This window comes from Balaenoptera musculus, chromosome 9, assembly GCF_009873245.2.
Source record: "Balaenoptera musculus isolate JJ_BM4_2016_0621 chromosome 9, mBalMus1.pri.v3, whole genome shotgun sequence".
In the NCBI taxonomy this organism is placed as follows: domain Eukaryota; kingdom Metazoa; phylum Chordata; class Mammalia; order Artiodactyla; family Balaenopteridae; genus Balaenoptera; species Balaenoptera musculus.
This window is the reverse complement of record NC_045793.1, coordinates 34,192,605-34,211,522: the sequence shown is the minus strand read 5'-3', so window position 1 is coordinate 34,211,522 and position 18,918 is coordinate 34,192,605. Positions and strand designations below refer to the sequence as shown.

The following is an 18,918-nucleotide window of genomic DNA, read 5'->3' as shown; positions in this document are numbered from 1 at the left end:
CTAGACCAAGATGCAAGAGACCTGGGTTTACATCCTGGACCCAACATTTAATAACCATGGCAATTTTGTCAAAACTATGAACATCTCTGAGCCTCTGCTTCTTTGTCTCTAATATGGGTATAATAAAAATTGCCCTGCCTTTACCACAGGACAGTTCTTAGAAACAAATATAAAAGTATTTGGAGAAAAATATAAAAGATACATACAATATTAAGAATTATAGGTTGGATGAGAGAATTGGACCGTTTTCAGTATGAGGCCACCTCCTCTCCCTTTGATTACCTTCTTATTTGCAAGCATTGACTCTCTTGGAAGAGTAATATGTATTGAGTATCTTTTCTGGTAATGGCGGACTTAAATACTTTCTCTGGCATTTTGGTTCATTCTTACATCATTGCATTTTTCAATGAAGAATCCAAGGATAAAAGAGATTGAGTAACAAAGCTACACAGATAGTGATTTTTAGAACAGGAATTAAAACTTAACCTTAAATTCATGTTTCTTCTACTACATGATACTTTGGGGTGGGGGGCAGATTCTCCTTTCCTAGATCTCCTGAACAGCCCCCCACCCCTTTAAAGCAACCAAATTACAGTGTCCACCATCCATAGCCCAGGAAATGGGAAGGCAAGATGATCTGAAGACTGTTATCAAGCTCGGATGGCAATAGGTCCCAATTTGCCCATGACAATCTCTGTCTTTGCTGGTTGTCCTAATATAATTATCAACAGTGCCCCTCTTTCACTCTCAAAAATGTTTTGGTTTGGACCTGAGATGCTAACACTGTCTTTACACCATGAAGGTTAATCAGAATCATCAAGGAATTAGATCAGTACTTCTCAACTGTCATTACTAGACATCAAAATTATAGATTTGTAAATGTGCTACAGATTTAGATATTTTTTAAAGTTGTATGAAGTTAAGCTAAAAGGGAATATAGACGTTTGAGGAAGATAAAAACCAGGTGAGCAACTAGACTGAAGAGACAACAAAGACAAGAGAAATAGAGAAGTCATGGAAATATAAATGAAGAATTGCAGTACTGGATGTGTCAACATATTTGTAGAAAAATAACTCACTTACTCATAATAAGATATTTTAACAGACTGTTTGTAAAAGCAAGGTACTCCCCTAACACTTGATATTATCCCTTCCCAGGAAGCAAGTACAGTGAATAAGAATTCATTTCTCACTCCCCAAAGGGACCTTTTAGCTAGGTTGATTATTTTGGCCCCTGTATGGTTTCCAGTGACCCACCCCTCAGAAAGAGTATCAGTCTCAAACCAGTACTTGGTTTGCTTCTCATCTACCTCCTGATTTTAAAATAACCACAGGGATATGTCACTTTTTACTCTTGATGTTGCCAATCTTAATATTCTCTTCATTCTTGTTGAATTATCTAATTCTTACAATGTTTTTGCTATTTAAATTCAAAATTGTAGGTACACATGGTGATGATGTGGAGCAACTAGAACTCTCATTTACTGCTGGTGGGAGTATAAATTAGTATAATCACTTTATAAAATTAGATGTATCTACTATAATTGAACATACATTTACCCTTTAACTCAGTGAATCTTCTCCTAGATATAAACCCAGCAGAAACGTGTCCATATCTGCACCAAAAGACATATTCAGGAATGTTCATAGCAGTATTATTCATAGCAGTCCTTAATAGCAAACAACCCAAATATCCATCAACATTAGAATGGATAAGTAAATTGTGGTTTAGTCATATAATGAAACACTATACAGCAATGAAATGAGACGAAATGAAAATGAAAAAACTACTACTCCTGTATATAACATAGATGTACTATTTCACAGTCATATTTAATGAAATGAACTGGACTCAAAAAAGGTTTATGTATGATTCCTTTTATGTAAAATTTGAAAGAGGCAAGTCTAATGCATCATGTTAAAGTTCAGTTACTTTGGGGAGGAAATGAAGTTGGTGAGAGACATGGCAAGAGAGACTTCTGAGGTCTGGTAGTGTTCTATTTCTTGATCTGTATGGAGGTTATAGGGTATGTTTTCCTTGTGACAACTCATTGAGCTGCATATTTATGATTTGGTATATATATATATATATTGCTGTATATATATTACGCTGTGTATATATTATACTTTGTAACAAGAATATTCATTAAATACTTCAACAAAAATATTCATTAAATTATGCGTTTTTTCACAATAAGTCTAATTAACATCCATCATCACACATAGTTACAAACTTTTTTCTTGTGATGAGAGCTTTTAAGATCTACTCTCTTAGCAACTTTCAAATATACATTATTATTGACTATAGTCACCATGCTGTACATTACATCTCCAGAACTTATTTATTACTGCAAGTTTGTACCTTTTGACCCCCTTTACCCATTTCATCCACTCCCCACCCTCTTTGGCAACCACCAATCTGTTCTCTGTAGCTACAGTTCTATTTCTTCTTTTTAGATTGCATACATAAGTGAGATCATACAGTATTTGTCTTTCTCTAACTTATTTTACTTAACGTAATGTCCTCAGGGTTCAGCCATGTTTTGCCAATGGCAGGATTTTCTTCTTTTTATGGTTGAATAATATTCCACTGAATATATTTGCCACATTTTTTTAATCCATTCATCTGTTGATGGGCACTTAGGTTGTTTCCATGTCATGGCTATTGTAAATAATGCTGCAGTGAACATGGGGGTGCTGATATCTTTTTGATTTAGTGTTTTTGTTTCCTTCAGATAAATAACCCGAAATGGAACTGCTGGATCATATAGTAGTTCTACATTAAAAGATCCTTTGGCTGTTGTGTGGAGAAAGCAATTTCTGGGAGAAGAGTGGATGCAGAATCAAACATGGAGCCTGTTGAGATGGTTCAGTTAAGACGTGAACTTAGACCAGGGAAGGGAAGTGAAAATGGAAGAAAGTGAAAGCACTGGTTTTGAAGATTGAACTAACAGACTTGATGGGGAAGGAAGCAGTGAAGAAAATGGAGAAAATAAAGCTGACTCATAATTTTTGAGTTTGACCAACTGTGTGATGAGAATGACCAGAGGGTTGGATATGGGGGTGGACATCAACAGTTAGTTTTTTGGAAATATAAAGTGTGAAATGTCAAAGTTGTCAGAAGGATATATGAATTTGAAGCTTGGAAACAGGAACAGCTAGAGCTATAAATTTAGAAATCACCTCTATTTATAGCCATTAAATTGGAATGCTTCATAACTTGGTTCTCAACCCTGCTTTTTTCAACATTTTATCAGTGACTCTGGAAAAAGGTATAAGCAAAATCATGGTTTAACGGTAATTTAAGACACTGAAAACAGTCAAAAATAAGAAAATAACTCAAAGCATGACACTATTTAATAGGAATAATATAGTCATCCTCTTAGATTCAAATCATTAATTACTTCATACTAGCAGTGTGACCTAACCAAAATACAAATGAGTACGAAAGACTTAGAGATTTTAATATCCAATAGGATTAATTTGAATCAGCACTAGAAGACAGTAGCCAAAAAAATCAAAACAGTCTAGAGGTCAATATGAAGAAGATAATATAGTATTCTTGATCTACCCTGCACTGCTCAGACCCCAGACCAAGTGTTATACTTTAAGTGTGGTTTTTGAGATATGGAGCAGGTCCAGAGAATAAGAAAATTATAAGAAGCATTTGGTAACAGTGACACGTGAAGAACAACTGAAGGAAATAAATCTGTTTACCTAGAAAAGAGATTCAGTAGGGACAGGGGTTGGTGTTCAGAAACTACTTTCAAATACTTCAAGGGCTGACATTTCACACTTTTTTTTAGCTGTAGAAGTCAGAAGATGATAGAGAGATAAAGAAAAAGAAAGAGATAGAAAGAAGGAAGAGGAAGGAAGGGAGGGAGAATTTTAGGTAGATAGATGACCCTGGCACATATGATGAAGAATGTTATAACAACCATAATTGGGTTGCTCTATAAAGTAATTCCCCATTGCTAACTATTCCAACAGAGCCTGTATGCCACTTATGAAGATTCATTGATGGGTGATCATTAGTCTAGAACCTCAAAAGTTCTTCCCAACCCTGAGATATTGTTAGTAAGACTGTGACTGGGGAAAATAACACTTTGAAAAGGAAGAGAGCAAGAAAGCAAGAAAGAGAGAGGAAGGAGAGGAAGAAAGGGGAGAAAAAGGAAAACAGTTCTGTCATGGAAGCTCTTTCTCTGGCAGGAAAATACAAACCAACAAGAAAACACTGAAGAAACTTAGGGGAAAATAAGATCCATGGCAGGAATGTAGACTTCTAAAGTAGGTTTTAATAGCCCAAAACATCTCCCTACACCTAAAAGAAATTTAACTGCATTTTAATCTTTTCCTAAAGGACAGTCCAACTCTTATAGATTATCAGCATCCTATAGCTAAAAATAACTTAAGCCTAAACAGTTGTTTATTTGTCACCTCTTGCTTCTTCTATTATGCTATCTTTTTAATAAAAAAGACTTGCAATACATACATGGTGAAATTGGATAGGCTTTTCCAAGACAGTAAAATAATAACTCTATTTTTTGCCTCAAACATTTAGCTATTTGTGCTCTACTCCTTCAGAAAATACTTTGCTTTCATAGTAAGAGTCTTCAGAACCAAGTAATTTGAGTAGCATGCCCTTTACAGCAACATTCTGCAAATTCTACTATTTCCAAATAAAGTAGTGTGCAGTTTTTCAGGACCACAGTGTTTTACTATCTAAGTTTATTTTCAGTGACTTGTTTATCCAAGAGCTTCCAATGACCATAGTATTATTTAAAAAGGAAAAAAAGCATACTTGTTAGTAAAATGTATAATTACGTGAATATATATAGACTGAGAATAAGTGAGAAGCAAGATTTTTATATTCACTTACTATTATTAAGGGGAAAACAGTCACTCTACCTATCTGGTAAATAATTGTTATCATACCACAAAAGTTAGATGGTGACATAAATACAGATGTTATAGGAAACTGTGTATATTTCAATGAAGTTTGTTGTTTCTTTTGAGGTTAGCATGATGAGAATGTTCTGAATGCTTCAAAGGATTCCTATCTTTTTTTTTTTTTTAAGAAAATGCAAACATCTACTAAAGTTGCTTTTGAAATAATACATTTATTCATTTAGTAGTTATTTAACTAGAGAAGAATTACCTTATTCAGACACACAAGAATGTCAACAGTCCTACTGGTAATGAATTTAATAGAGTAACTTTAATATCTACCTTTGGATCCAATCCTCTCCCTATTCTAACAAGGAACCTGGAAGTTAATAAGCAGTTGGCAGGCAGTGAGGGTCTAACTAGGCTTCAGTGGCCCAGAAAGAATGGATACAGACACCTGAACTGACTAATTTATTTCATGTCTTTATGTAGTGTAGAAATGTGCCTTACAGTTTCATGTAACCATGGAACAAAAATAGACATTCTTTTAGTAAACTCTCTGGAAACAAAATTCTTCCCAGATATTTATTGATAGGAAAATATAATCTAAAAATTCTTCTGCCCAGCCCCCCCTTGGCAGCCTCCCAGTCTTCCATCTGCTCCATGCAATTGGATTCCCTTTGCTCTTGACTCCCAGATGACTCTCTCAAGCATTAAAGGTCACCTAACAGACACCAAAGCAGTAATTTACAAGAACCAGGTAGAAGGCATTCTGTGTTTTTGTCTTTATTCTTCTATTGGAAATATGCAATAAAACTAAAATTTATTAAAAACAAAAACTAACAAACAAAACAAGCAGACAAAAAACTTCCCATACTTTTTTCTTTTGACTAATGTAAATTAACTGTGTCATTTTTAAAAGTTGGCATTTACTCTACATGAAAGTAGAATAACATTTGCAAAAACAAGAATTACTAGAATTACTAGAGGATCAAAGGCTTCAAATTGAGCTAAAATATTCTTTTGTCCAAAATAAAACCCCAAATTAAGAAAACAACCTCTTGATCTTTTGTTATGATAACTAGTAATCTTAGTGTGCACATTTCAGTTGGTATTTGAAAAACATTTAACTATGCAGTTTTGCAGAAATATGTTCCCATTTGAATGCAGAGGAAGTTGTACTTAATAAGAGTTTTAATTTGAAAGTTAGTGCTCACCAACACTTAGTGCCTATTTCATGTTCTGGAAAGATAAAATACCAGAGTCCTGGGGAGATGTCTTATTTATACATACAGTATTCCAGAAATCAATGGGATACTCAAAAGATTAAACAGGAACATCCTTTATTTATGGAAGACAGGATAAAAAAATTCCAAAATTAATTGTCATGCATTGTTTTGAATGAGAATAGAATGACCTATCCTATCAGCTCTAGTCATGAATATAGACTTTTCAGGAGTGTACCTTCTTCCTCGTCTATTTCTAATAGCTAAGTATTCCCAAACAAAAGTTTATTCTGGAAATTCTTGTGCATGAAAAGAGGTTATGGCCAGAGGTGGTACTATTTGAAACAGCCAGAAGATTAAACTGGCACCAATTACAAACTAGCTACTGTGCGTTAATATTAAACTCAGAATTTGCTGATTCACTGGTAAAGGCTAATTTTACCCAAAATGTGAACAGAGACAAATGATAAGTAAGAAAAAAAATGAAAAAGCTTTTATTAAATGCCATACAACTCTCTGGCACCAGTCCACAAAAGTTAATTATTGAATAACTTTAATAACAGACATTTTTTATCTGTTCCCTTAAACTTTTTTGTGGGAGCCCTGGGGAGGGGATAATTGGAGGGTAGGGGTGAAGGGGGGAGAAGATGAAAAGATACATGAATGAAGATGGAGTACGGGACAGGAAGTTATGGAAGGAAGTTTATGCAAAGCCCACTATCCACAAAGAGAATGGCTCATGCAAGATACTGCAGGTCTTTCCAAATTTCTCAGGCTTTGCCTTGCTGCCAGTAAGCAAGTCTGGGAAGGGATGCTTAAAGGACTTGGTAAGCAACCATCTAGCTGTTCCACCAACAAATCCATGAACTTCTCTGTTAAGGTCACCTAAAGCTTGCAAAAGCTATTCAGTTGCTGAAGAGTGTCAAAAATTACTAAATTTTACAGCCTTAAGATGGAATCAAGAAGTCCCCAATTCTCATTTTTCCAGCTACAATCATTCAAATAGCCCTGGCCTTTGTAAGGAAAATGTAGGAGGCTGCAAGGTAGATAGGGCCTAGCGGTTGTTTCTTTTTGGTCTCTTAATGAGGTATATGTACATCCCTCAAATAATATCAGCATTATATTGAAAATCTGCAATTTAACTGATGATAAGTTCTGAAATTTTTACAGGGCAAACAAGTATCCTTAAGGTTAATTTTAAAAATCCCTGGAGTTTCTGACAAATTGGTATTACAATTCTGAGATTTAAGCATGGGTTTGTAAATGGACAGCTGGAGCTTAATTATTCCCATTCACATGAAGAACTGTTTCAGCGGTATCTTATCCAATGGTTCTCACCCCAGGAAAGGAGGGAAAAGGTGATTTTGGCCTCCAGGGGACATTTGGCAATGTCTGGAAATATTTTTGGTTGTCACGACTGGTGAGTACTACTGGCGTCTAGAGGGTAGAGGCCAGGGATGCTGCTAAACATCCTGCAATGCACAGGACAGTCCCCACAAAACAGAATCATCTGGTCCAAAATATGGATGGTGTTGAAGCTGAGAAACCCTGCCTAATCCAAATGCTTTAAATATGATTAAACCATAATAGTGAAATCAAGAAGTCATTATTTTCATTAATAACCAGTTTTCACAAAGGTCATTTGAACAGAACCTGCCTAAAGTTGTATGTAAGCATACAGAGGGAAAATATATATATACATATGTGATCTGGAAAAAATAAAAAAACTGAAGAGAAAAAGATATTTTTATTCATAAAAGTATTCACATACAATTTTCAAGGAACCAGAAATACAACCTTCTTTCTTAGACACTATGCTGAGAAAGGTGAAGAACAAAATGGTTATAAACTATCCTACTCACAAATACTAATACATTATCAAGTTGTTATTCTTCAAATATATTAGTAACCATTGGAAAATCAGCCCTCTTGTACCAGTGCAGAAAATAAATGCACCGGTATGGGATTTGTTATGAAATTTTTTAGTTCCTTGGGTTATAGGGCAATTTTAAAAAATTAAAAAGAGCTTACTGGAGAGTTATTCTGTGGTATGGAAGATCCTAGAGAGTGCTCAGCCATTTAGCTCCTGCCCACCTCCTCTCTTCCCCCTTTTCTGGTAGATCTCCCACTTAGAAGAAACAGGATACTACTTGCTGTGGTAATCACTCTGGTTTAAACTCCTTGAGGACAATAGTAGCTAAGATTTTCTAAGCATTTACTAATAGGATAAGCAAAATCATTGTTACAGCCTGTCTCAAAAAATTTTATGTATTAAAATGGTGAAGTGGACAAGAATTTCATCAAAATAAGAACCTTCACTGCAGCACTATTTACAATAGCCAAGATAAGGAAGCAACCTAAATGTCCATTGATAGTTGTATAGATAAAGAAGATGTGGTATATATATACAATGGAATATTACTTCGCCATAAAAAAGAATGAAATAATGCCATTTGCAGCAACATGGATGGACCTAGAGATTAATACTAAGGGAAGTAAGCCAGACAAAGACAAATATCATATGATACACTTACATATGGAATCTGAAAAAGAAAGATAGAAATGAACTTAAATAAATACAAAACAGAAATAGACCCACAGACATAGAAAACAAACTTATGGTTACCAAAGGGGAAGGGGTGGAGGAGAGAGAAATTTGTAAACAAATAGACAAATGAATTGTTCTCTTTTAAGCTCCACATTAAATACAACAAATCTAGATGGGTCTAGATGAATTTCTTTTAACTTAGGTTTTAGAGACACTTTTTCATAGATACCTACCATTTTACAAATGAATCTATAAGCTATCCCATTAAAACCATGTTAATTTTACCTTCCTTTTGGCCTCCTCTCCCTGCCGCCTGAAAAAATGAGTCAATTACTTGTGATAACTATTGCAAATGTCTTACTAATCCCACTGGAAATGTAAATGTGGCAAGAGGACAGAGAAGGATAAGGAAAGAAGCCGTAATACCAGATTTTCAGCCATTGCTTAAGCCCACTCTAGCACTATGGGAATGACTTTCTTCTTTGGATGAAACATCTGGAAATCTTAAACTTCAAACTTGAGTTTTAAGTTTGAGGAAAATAAGTTTGTACAAAATGTTATTTAGCTGTAAACTCTCTCTTCTTTTCCATCTCCTGGTAATTGATATAACGGATTTCCTTAAGGATTAATGTTTTCTATTCACTTTGATAAACAGTTGTTGGGCAACAAGTCTAGAAAAGTCCCAACTCTCAGAGTCAAGTGTGCATTGGTGAATGGAGGAAATAGAGAAATACAGAAAAAGCAATAAGCAGAATGTCTAAGTCATCACTTTGGAATTAATTGAACATAGATAAAATTGGGAAAGAAAATAAGAAATAAGAGAATGGGCAAGCAGAACCGCTTCTGGGAGAGAAGGGGCAAAGTTTGCATGAGATTCAACTATGTTAACACTCTACAGCGTTACAACACTGCCGTCCATACGCAGTAGTAGCAGTAGGTAAACTTTTTATTTAACTATTAGACTATTGAGTTTTGGCTCCAAAGTATTTTTCCAATTCGGATCCTGCTGTTTTTTCGTATTTTTTCAAAAATAGTCTTTTTCTTTCAGAAGAAGTAATTCTTCAAATCTAGTTCACACAAGGGGATTTGATATGTTCAGTGAGTTCCTGTATTCAGCAATACCTACGGGGTGCCTAGTATGCCTTAGGCTCTGAGCAAGCTGCAGGCACCCCCTCAAGTCTAGGACCCATTATTTTGCTTTCAGCAAATTTTCACTAGGTGCTTTTCCTCCCCCATGTGTAAGTCCACCAGACCTTAAACCCTTTATGAACACGCAAGCTCCTCCCTTCTGAAAGCGTTTGTGTGAGTAGTTCACAGGCTGGTTCATCTACTGCAGTGTGGCTTTATGATAGGGGTTTGTTTACATGGTTCCTACAAGGTAGTTGCAGATGTGACTGCATCTTAGAGATACCTGAAATCTTTCAACAGGATCTGATCCAAAGGAAAAGTAAGTTATAATTTAGAGAGAGAGTGGAAAAAAAAAAAAATCAGACCTCCCCTTATGGTCTGAAGATGCAAACCCATAGGGGCAGGAGGCTCATGTACCAAGTTTCATATTCTCATGGTGCCTCCAGCTGACTCACATACTCTATGGGCACTGGGATAGCTGAAGAGCTGATGCGCTTGCGGGGTCCCCTGGCACTTGCAAGGTTGCTTGGCAATCAGGTGTGTTATGGCTCCTTATCTCATAGTGCAGCAGTAACAACGTTGACTGGAAGCGTACTGTGTGTAGGGACCACGTAAGAGGTTTACTTGAATTAATTGATTTAATTCTCACGGGACAACGCTGTGAAGCAGGCACCACTGCTCCCATTTTACAAGGAGGCAGCTCCTTATAAGGAGGCAGCTCCTTATAAGGAGCCTTCCAAGAGGCTCGGTACCTCGCTCCGGAGCACACAAGGTAAACGGTAGAGCCTGCAGGTGAAGACAGGCCTTCATATTCGATACCCCCAAGCTCTTAACCACTAAGCTGCCTCGCTGCAGTGTGTCCGTTATCCCTGGGTCAACCTGCCGGCTCTTACGCATCCAGTTCTAGGTGTCGTGCAACGTGACCCAAGAAGCCTTCCGGCCCCTCTGTGGGCCGAATTCGGGTCCTCATCCCCGAGACACGCTTCGCCCACCTGGGCAGGACAGGGATCTGCCTGGTTGGACATCCCCCTGATCCCTCTCCTGGCCTGGGCCGGACTGGGACCCGACCAGGGACCCGACCAGGGACGGGCGGCGGGGTGCGCGGGGCGGGAGCCATCTCTCGGGCTGCGTTCGGCCCCCGCCCCCTGGCCGGGCCGCGGGGCGGGACTCGGGCCCCGCGGGCCCCGGAGCAGGAGCCGGCAGCGGGAAGCTACCGCCGTCCGAGCCGCGCGGGGAGAGGCGAGGCGAGGCGAGGCGAGGCGGGGCGGGGCCGAGCGCAACGGGAAGGGGAAGCCGCGCGGGTCGGGAGCCGCGCTGCGCCAGCCGGGCTGCAGCTGCCGCGCACCAAGCGCTGAGATGGGGCTGGAGACCGAGAAGGCGGATATCCAGCTCTTCATGGACGAGGACTCCTACAGCCGCCACAGCGGCGTACATTACGCCGACCCCGAGAAGTTCGTGGATCCGGGCAGCGACCGAGATCCCCACCGGCTCAACTCGCATCTCAAGGTGAAGCCTGGGGCGGGCCCTACCCTGGACCTGAGGCTGACCCAAGCCCCCGCCAAAGCCTGGGAGTGGGGGTGCCCCCTCTAACTTGCTCCGACCCCAACTCCCACCCTCGCCACTGGGTCCGCGCCGCAGGGTACGGGATCCGGATTCCCTCTGTGGGGCCGCCTGAGTAGCCATGAATTCTTAGCCAAATTCCTGTGCGCCCACCGTGACCCTAAGAGAAGGTGGGGCACCGCAGCCAAGTCTTTCTTTCTTGCGTCTCCCACCCCGAGCTCTCCTGGATCCTGGAGAGGCAGGTTGGGCGGCATTTCTTGATCCCTGAGTCTTGTCTCCGCAGGTGGGATTCGAGGATGTGATTGCAGAGCCCGTGTCTACGCACTCTTTTGACAAAGTGTGGATCTGCAGCCACGCTCTCTTTGAAATCAGCAAATACGTGATCTACAAGTTCCTGACGGTGTTCCTGGCTATCCCCTTGGCTTTCGCTGCGGGAATTCTCTTTGCCATCCTCAGCTGTCTGCACATCTGGTGAGAAGGGGCACACTGGGGTGGGCCGGCTTTCTGAAACGTAGGAATGTTCTTTGCCACCTGCCCCCTGCCCTCCCCTTCTCCCAGGCCGGCTTGCAGGCGAAAGAAGGCGCATCATCTCTGAACGCAGTAGCAGAACTGGGAGGCCTTGAAAAGTAGTGTGCTTTCTTTAGAATTGTAGGTTGGGTTAGGAGTTTAAACAGAAGAAGGAAGATCCCTCTGTCCACGGGTGTGATCTTCCTTCGAATGCTAAAGCCCAGCTGACTGTGGAGGTGGAGATCTGGAAGCCATGCTTCCAGCCACAGGCTGCTCTCTCATAGGGCCCTGTTTTGACTTGTGCCCGTGGTTCTGGGCAGGGCTCTTATTTCTTTCATCACCTTTTATTCAGTCACCACCTGTGCTTGGGGTAAAACAAAAGAGATCTCTGAGCAGAATGCCAGTGACAGTATCATTGCAGAGGGATGTCAGACCTGGTTAAGCAGTGTTATGGAGAGGCGGCTCCAATCCTGTCACTGGCAAATGGCAAGGATGAGAACAGAGAGGCAAGATGTGTGCAGTTAAGATGAAGGGGCCCCCAGCACAAATGAATGAAACTCAAACTGCAGGACAATGAAATGAGAAGGCTTCCAAGTTACTTTTTCACCTATGAGGCACCAACAGGAGTGGCATCTAGTAAAAGGGAAAATAAATATAGAAACTATCGGACATTTTGGGACTTTATTCACACACAAAATGCATCATAAAGCTATAGAGAACATTTTTAAGCGTTAAAAAATTTTAAAGGAAGTGTCATATTTTACCAAGAAGTTTTGTTATTGTTGTTTTAAAAAATGTCCACTTTATTCTGAGAGGAAGAACATTCAGATTATCCCCTGTATGGCAACAATTGCCAAGCTTGTCTTTTAGGGCAGTCCTGCAGAACTGTATAACCCCAGATGTCTCCATGTCTTTCTTAATCACTTTATACGGTATTGCCACACCCTAATACATGTTGTGTTGATTGTTAGAAGTTATGAAATTGTTCTCCATTCCCCTCTACCATCTGAATCAATTTCTTTAGTCAGTTAGCTAGCTAGTTAGTTCAACCAAGAAAATTTATTGAGTGCTTAGTTTGTGCTGGGCACTGGGCGCAGAATGAATAAGATGCAAGATCTGCCTTCAGCTTACTCACAGCACATCAGGACAACTGGCTAGGTACAGAGGTGGCTGCTGAGGAAAGCCCAGCTAGATCTGTGGAGAAGGGAAGCACAGGGAAGGCTTTTAAAAAGAAAAGGGTCTACAAAGGCTTTTAAAGGATAAATTGAAGTTCACCCAATAAGTAAAGGATAAACAACAAACATCAATTTAATTTGATCACTAAAAACTGTAAACAACTAAACTATATTGAAAGTGCCAAAAAACTGCCAGAGGAATGAAAATCTTTGCCTTTTTACATGAGCAGATCCACAAAGGATGTGTAGTTAAGCTTATATTTTGACATTAGCACATGAATTTTTTTAAAAGATGTCCAAGTCAGCGCATAAAATTTTGGATTCCTAATTGAATAAAACCAGTCATCTAAACTCTATGTCCATTTTCTCACTTTCCAAAATATGAAAAACTGAGTGACCACATAACATATTGTGAAATGTTGGCTATGAAGCTATTTGGAAACATAGAGTGCCAGTCAACAAAGCTAGGCTTTCCTAAAGCACTTGTGGAATAACTGACAACAAAAAGGTTTCCATTTACTAAATGGTGGAGAGATATAAGTAAAACTACAATTAGCCAAATGATGCTTCTCTCCACCTGGCTCTCCTGAGAATGGGAGATGTTTTTTGTGTAGTGCTTCCAGCGGTGAATCATCAAACCACTTCTTTTTCAGCCACAGAAAATGTATTATTTAACTTCAGCTTATTTTTCAAATTACATTCATGTGGGACATTAATATTTAACTGTCATGCATTTGTCATCAGGCAGCTGTGATTGCAAGTAGAGGAGTAACTTCAAACAAAAATGTTTAAAAGTTAGTTTATACCTTGATAAAATAGATTTATCATTATGGATCACATTCCAGTGACACAATAAGACCAGATCAAGGAGAGGCCTTATAGAAGAGCAAACCCATTTGAGTAAACTTTTTTTCTTGGTGATCAAAGCTATGAAAATATGCAGTAATAAGTTCTTTGAACCACACTGCATGGTCACAGTGGATCTGACTTTAGATTATTTAAACAAACAGACAACAAAAACAAAACACTCAGAACTCAGTCTGGTGATGTTGGATCCTAGGCCAGAAGTACAGGTCATTAGGGACCGGTGAATTGGTCTGAGTCCATACCATAAACTGAGGTATATGCCATTTGGCAACCACAGGTTATTGGTCATAAGTGGATCATACCAAAGAAATGTGGCTTGGACCCCTCTACCTTTTATTTTTGCTGCGATGCAATTCAAATAAATGGTCTAACTGATGGAAATTCAGTAGTAGCAGTCTCATTTCCCAGAAGACTTTTTAATACAGCAAATTGCTGTGACAAGGCAGTCTTATGACACTATAGTTAATACAAAGCTAAACAAAAGTCCCAGTTCTAATGGATTTATTATCCAATGGATAAATATATAATCTTGCTAATTATAAGATTTATTTAAGCAATATTTGGTTGGTCACATAGAGCCCCAACCAAGTTTTGGGTCACTCCAAATTGCCTGGAGTTTCAGAAAGGAAACTAACTGGGATGTTGAGAACACAATTTAAGTTTGTTGTCAGAGGATCACTGGATCCTCTGATCCAAAGTAAGAGAACAACAACTTGAAGAAAATAAAATTAAAATGAGTTCACCACATCCTATGAACTGAGTCCTCAAATGTGGGCAATTGCACTTTGCTGCACTTTTGTCCTGTGTTTAATTCCCTCTTAGGACATGGAGATCTAAGGAGTTAGGGGAAAGAAAATTTCTCAGCCTAAGAAAGAATGGAAAGTGCATTATATTCTGAGGGAAGTGAATTTGGTTAGGAAGCTTTCCAAACTAAACTTAAGTCAAATTAAGATTATTTTGTCATAATTGTTCTCATTATATATTCTGACTTCAAAATAGTTCTATTTATTATTCATTATAATGACAGCATCATATGGACCTGTCAGGGATGCATAGTAAGTGTTAATCCTGATAGCCGGTCTATAAGATTTCCTATTCTTACTTTAATTTGTAGTGGTTTGCCCAAGGCCACATATCAAGTGAGAAACATAATGGGATAAGAAGTCAAAAGTTGCCATCATTCAGGTTTCTGTTCAACTATTTAGCTCTGAAACACCTAGTAATTAATTTTCTTTAAAAAATTGCTTCAAGTCTTTAGCACTTGGAACAAAACACAAGATAATCTATGCAGGCAGTCAATATGAATAATTCAGTATTCTAAAAATATCTCAATCACTCAAATGCCTGATCTTCTCTTTACTTTGGGCTAAATACAACAGACCTATATTTAAGTCACATTTTAATAGTAAACCAAGAAAATCAACCTTACTTCTTTGTGCCCACCCGAGTAATAAAAAAATTCTATTGAAGCCCTCCAGCAATGCCTGAGAGTTCACAAATACTTTTGTGCCCAAAAAGCATTACTATGACAAAGAACATTATTCAGAGGATTACAGGAAAAATTAACCAACCTGAGGAATATGAAAATATGTGGTTATCTTAAGAAAAGGCATAAAGAAAAAATAAATTCAGGATACTCTAGTTTTTCTTGTCTAAGAGTTCTGACATAATTGAAGGGCTCTTTTAACTGTACTACACAACCCTTTTCAGTGTGTGTAATTACTATGGAAAATTAGTAATATAAAGCATATGAGAATGCTAAATTCACTTCAGCTCAAGTATTTACTAAGGGTAAAGGATGTCCTAACTTAAAAAGCTTACATTCTAATAGGAAAGACAGAAATATAAGCGGTAAGCATCCATTATGATATCTTTTGGTAAATTTGAGGATTAAGAAGTTTGTTCCCGTACTTTAGACGCACAAAAAAGGGGTATCCAACCCAGCCTGGTCCAACGGGGAGGAAGTGGGATGAGACAACAGGAAAAGCTACCAGGAAGTAGAACCTCAGAGACATATGAAGATTTAGGCAGGTTAATGTTTAGGGGCAGAGATCAGGTAAATAAATTTACTATTTTGTTTATGTTTTGCTTTACTATTTTAGATTGCCTGCTACCAACAGAAAGAATATTGGTGTTTATCATGTACATTCTTGTTTATTTTTTTTAAGCAACATATTTTCTGTGCATCTTATCATGATGTGGGTCACTGTTCATTTTGTTTCAAATGCTCAATCCGGCTTAGGTGAACTGGGCCATTGTTATATCTTTTCATGCATGTGCAATAGTCAATGGCCTTATTTGGTAACACTAATAATCTTTACACATCTCTCTTCCTCCATTCCAGGATTATAATGCCTTTTGTGAAGACCTGCCTAATGGTCCTGCCTTCAGTGCAGACAATATGGAAGAGCGTGACAGATGTTGTCATTGCCCCATTGTGTAGGAGCGTAGGACGCAGCTTCTCTTCTGTCAGCCTGCAACTGAGCCATGACTGAATATTTGGACCCCAGGTCCAGAGATTTGGATACTGTAATCTTCTTTGTTGTTATAACATAAAGGCACTACTGTTCTGTTAACTCCCCAAATGTTCAAATTAAGAAAGCTATTAAGATGGGCAACCACATATAGAAATGTTTATTTTCAGATCTTTTCAAATAATGCTTTTCTATATTAAAAGCCAAGAATTTCATATCTAACTTTATAACCAGAATTATTAAGTGGGTTGGCAACACTTAATTTTGAAGGCAGACAGTTCTTGCTTTAGTATGTAAGTATACATTTTGTAATGATGAATCTATAATGATCAAGGGGCATTTCTCTCAAATACTACAATAGTTTTGTGTACAACTGCTCATAAAAATATGGAATTTCTTATTTTTCTTTTACTTTGGAAGCAATACTTCTTAAATTACCTTTGCAGGTAAAGTCATGGGGATACTTAGAGATAAGATAACACAAAGATTCTAGAAATTACAGTAACAAAAGCATACAGTGATGATAGGGGCTCTCAAATATAATAAAACAAATGTGAAAATAGATTCATGAAAATATGTTCCTTTAAATAGGGCATAGTTAACCTACAGGCATATTTAACAGGATGTTTCAATTTACTGTATATTTTGTACTTATTGTAAATGTTGCTCTAATCAGATTGCTTTAAAGAACTCATTATATTTGTTATCTTGTTGAGCTAATATATAGGAGTAAATGTATCTTCCACAAGGAACTTCACTGGTGAGATTGCACTGTCTTGATTACATAAGCATATGCATCTTCTTTGGTAATAGAATGGAAAAGAGAGATATACAAGGCTTTTCTTTCTAACTTTTCCAAGCAAAATCCTGAAGTGTTTTATGGCTGATGTTTATCTGGCTGTGATCTTAATACAAACCCAACTGATATTTCATCTAGGAGATGCTTTCTGTCTTGTAATTAGAAATTAAACCTGTATTCTGCATTCCTATTAATGTTTCACTTTGCCTTCAAGTAATATTGGTGCTATTTAATAACATTTTAAAATAAAGGCTATTTCTGACACTTAAGTACAATTTCAACTACAGTAATTCATGTAGTAATTTCAGGAGAGTTGTCAACTTACTGGGTCCACGCTAGTGAGCTACGTATATATAAATTAAAAACTAACAGCTGCAAACTTTCAAGATGTTATCTAATATGAGTCTTGTACACAGTATAAAATTGTTCTTATTATTTTTGAACTGTAGAGTCCTATTTCAGTGTTATGAGTCACTGTTGTTTTAAAAATCTCTATTGCAAAATGATAGGCATGTACAAAAGATGTCTGTGATGTGAGTGGTTAACTATAATTTGCATATCTTAAAAGTGTGTAAATGCTCAAATTTCAGAATTACTATCAGAACTCGGATTAACATTCCTTTGAATATCTTCATAGAGGACAACTCCTCATTCAATGAAGATTAATTTTATTTTCCCAAATTCTAAGGCTGGTGAATACACAGGATGATTGAACTGGAATACTATTGGGGACCAAAGCAAATGAATGATCAGATTATGAAACTCATATCCTTTTGAAGGTAGCTACAAAAGAGATTTTTCAAAGCTGCCTTAGGCCATTGTAGCATCCTTAGAAAACACTCTCATGATCATTAACTTCAAGCATTACTACTCATTTGACTATATAGATGTTACTATATAGTTAGTTAAAAAGGTCAATAAGTCTCATGACTTTATACCTTGTATTTAAGATGTTTTTTAAAAATATTTGGATATGTTGATTGGGCAAATGTATTTGATTAATAAAATATCTATTTAAAAAAATCATGAGCTTCTATCTTCTAGCTATTGGCAAGTTTTAAAGCCAAAATATATACACAGTCATATAACAAAACCTATTAACTTGCAAAAAGTAGAATATATGATTTCCTTATTTCTGAATAATATTGATCATTTTCAAAATAACTTTTTATTGAGATTTGCCATTAACTATTTTATTTCAAAGATTGAAATTTTGTACCAAGTGAATCCAGGTTTCATGTGCAAATATGTTGGTTCTTTTATTTGGGGGTGGGGAAGAGGTGGGTGATGATGGGACTTTCCCAGTATCCATAATAAACTTTTTAAAAACTCATAAAATGTGTTTATTGCTTTTACTACATGTCAAACTCATCAATAAAGAACATTTTAAAACTAATTTTTCCTTATTAAAAAACTCATAATATATAAAAATACATGAGTTATTGCTTATTCAGGAATGTATTTGTGAAAAATTACAAGATTGGCAATTTAACTTTTTTGTTTTCCCAGCATTTAAGAGGTTCCCTATAAACGTTTCTGTCACTTGATGAATATGATAGAATAGCATGTTCTTAAACCAACCATACTTCATATTCTTCATGAAATAAAGTATCTTGCTAATGCTAAATAAACTCATATTTCTGTTTTCAATTTTTTAAATAAGAAAATAAAACAATATAAATCACATGTTCTTCGATACCAGTACCATGAAGCCAGACCAGAGTCCAAAATTATTTTTGGAAAGTCA

At 37.5% G+C, this 18,918-nt stretch overlaps 1 protein-coding gene and 1 long non-coding RNA gene across 3 annotated transcripts in view; one reads left to right on the top strand and one right to left on the bottom strand.

Moving 5' to 3' along the window:
* The window catches only part of LOC118900507, a 276,568-nt gene that overhangs the window by 106,267 nt on the left and 151,383 nt on the right, over positions 1-18,918 (bottom strand). The gene's annotated exons all lie outside the window — the stretch shown is intronic.
* Positions 10,611-18,499, top strand: CAV2 (caveolin 2). The gene is made up of 3 exons (XM_036862906.1): positions 10,611-11,295; positions 11,633-11,820; positions 16,243-18,499. Exons 1-3 carry the CDS (start codon positions 11,146-11,148, stop codon positions 16,391-16,393), a joined length of 489 nt encoding a protein of 162 aa, XP_036718801.1. The 5' UTR covers positions 10,611-11,145; the 3' UTR covers positions 16,394-18,499.

Coding starts and splice junctions, on each gene's coding strand:
- CAV2 (XM_036862906.1), top strand. CDS start 11,146: ATGGGGCTGGAGACCGAGAAGGCGGATATCCAGCTCTTCATGGACGAG. Junction 11,296..11,632: donor GGCTCAACTCGCATCTCAAG/GTGAAGCCTGGG, acceptor TTGTCTCCGCAG/GTGGGATTCGAGGATGTGAT. Junction 11,821..16,242: donor CTCAGCTGTCTGCACATCTG/GTGAGAAGGGGC, acceptor CCTCCATTCCAG/GATTATAATGCCTTTTGTGA.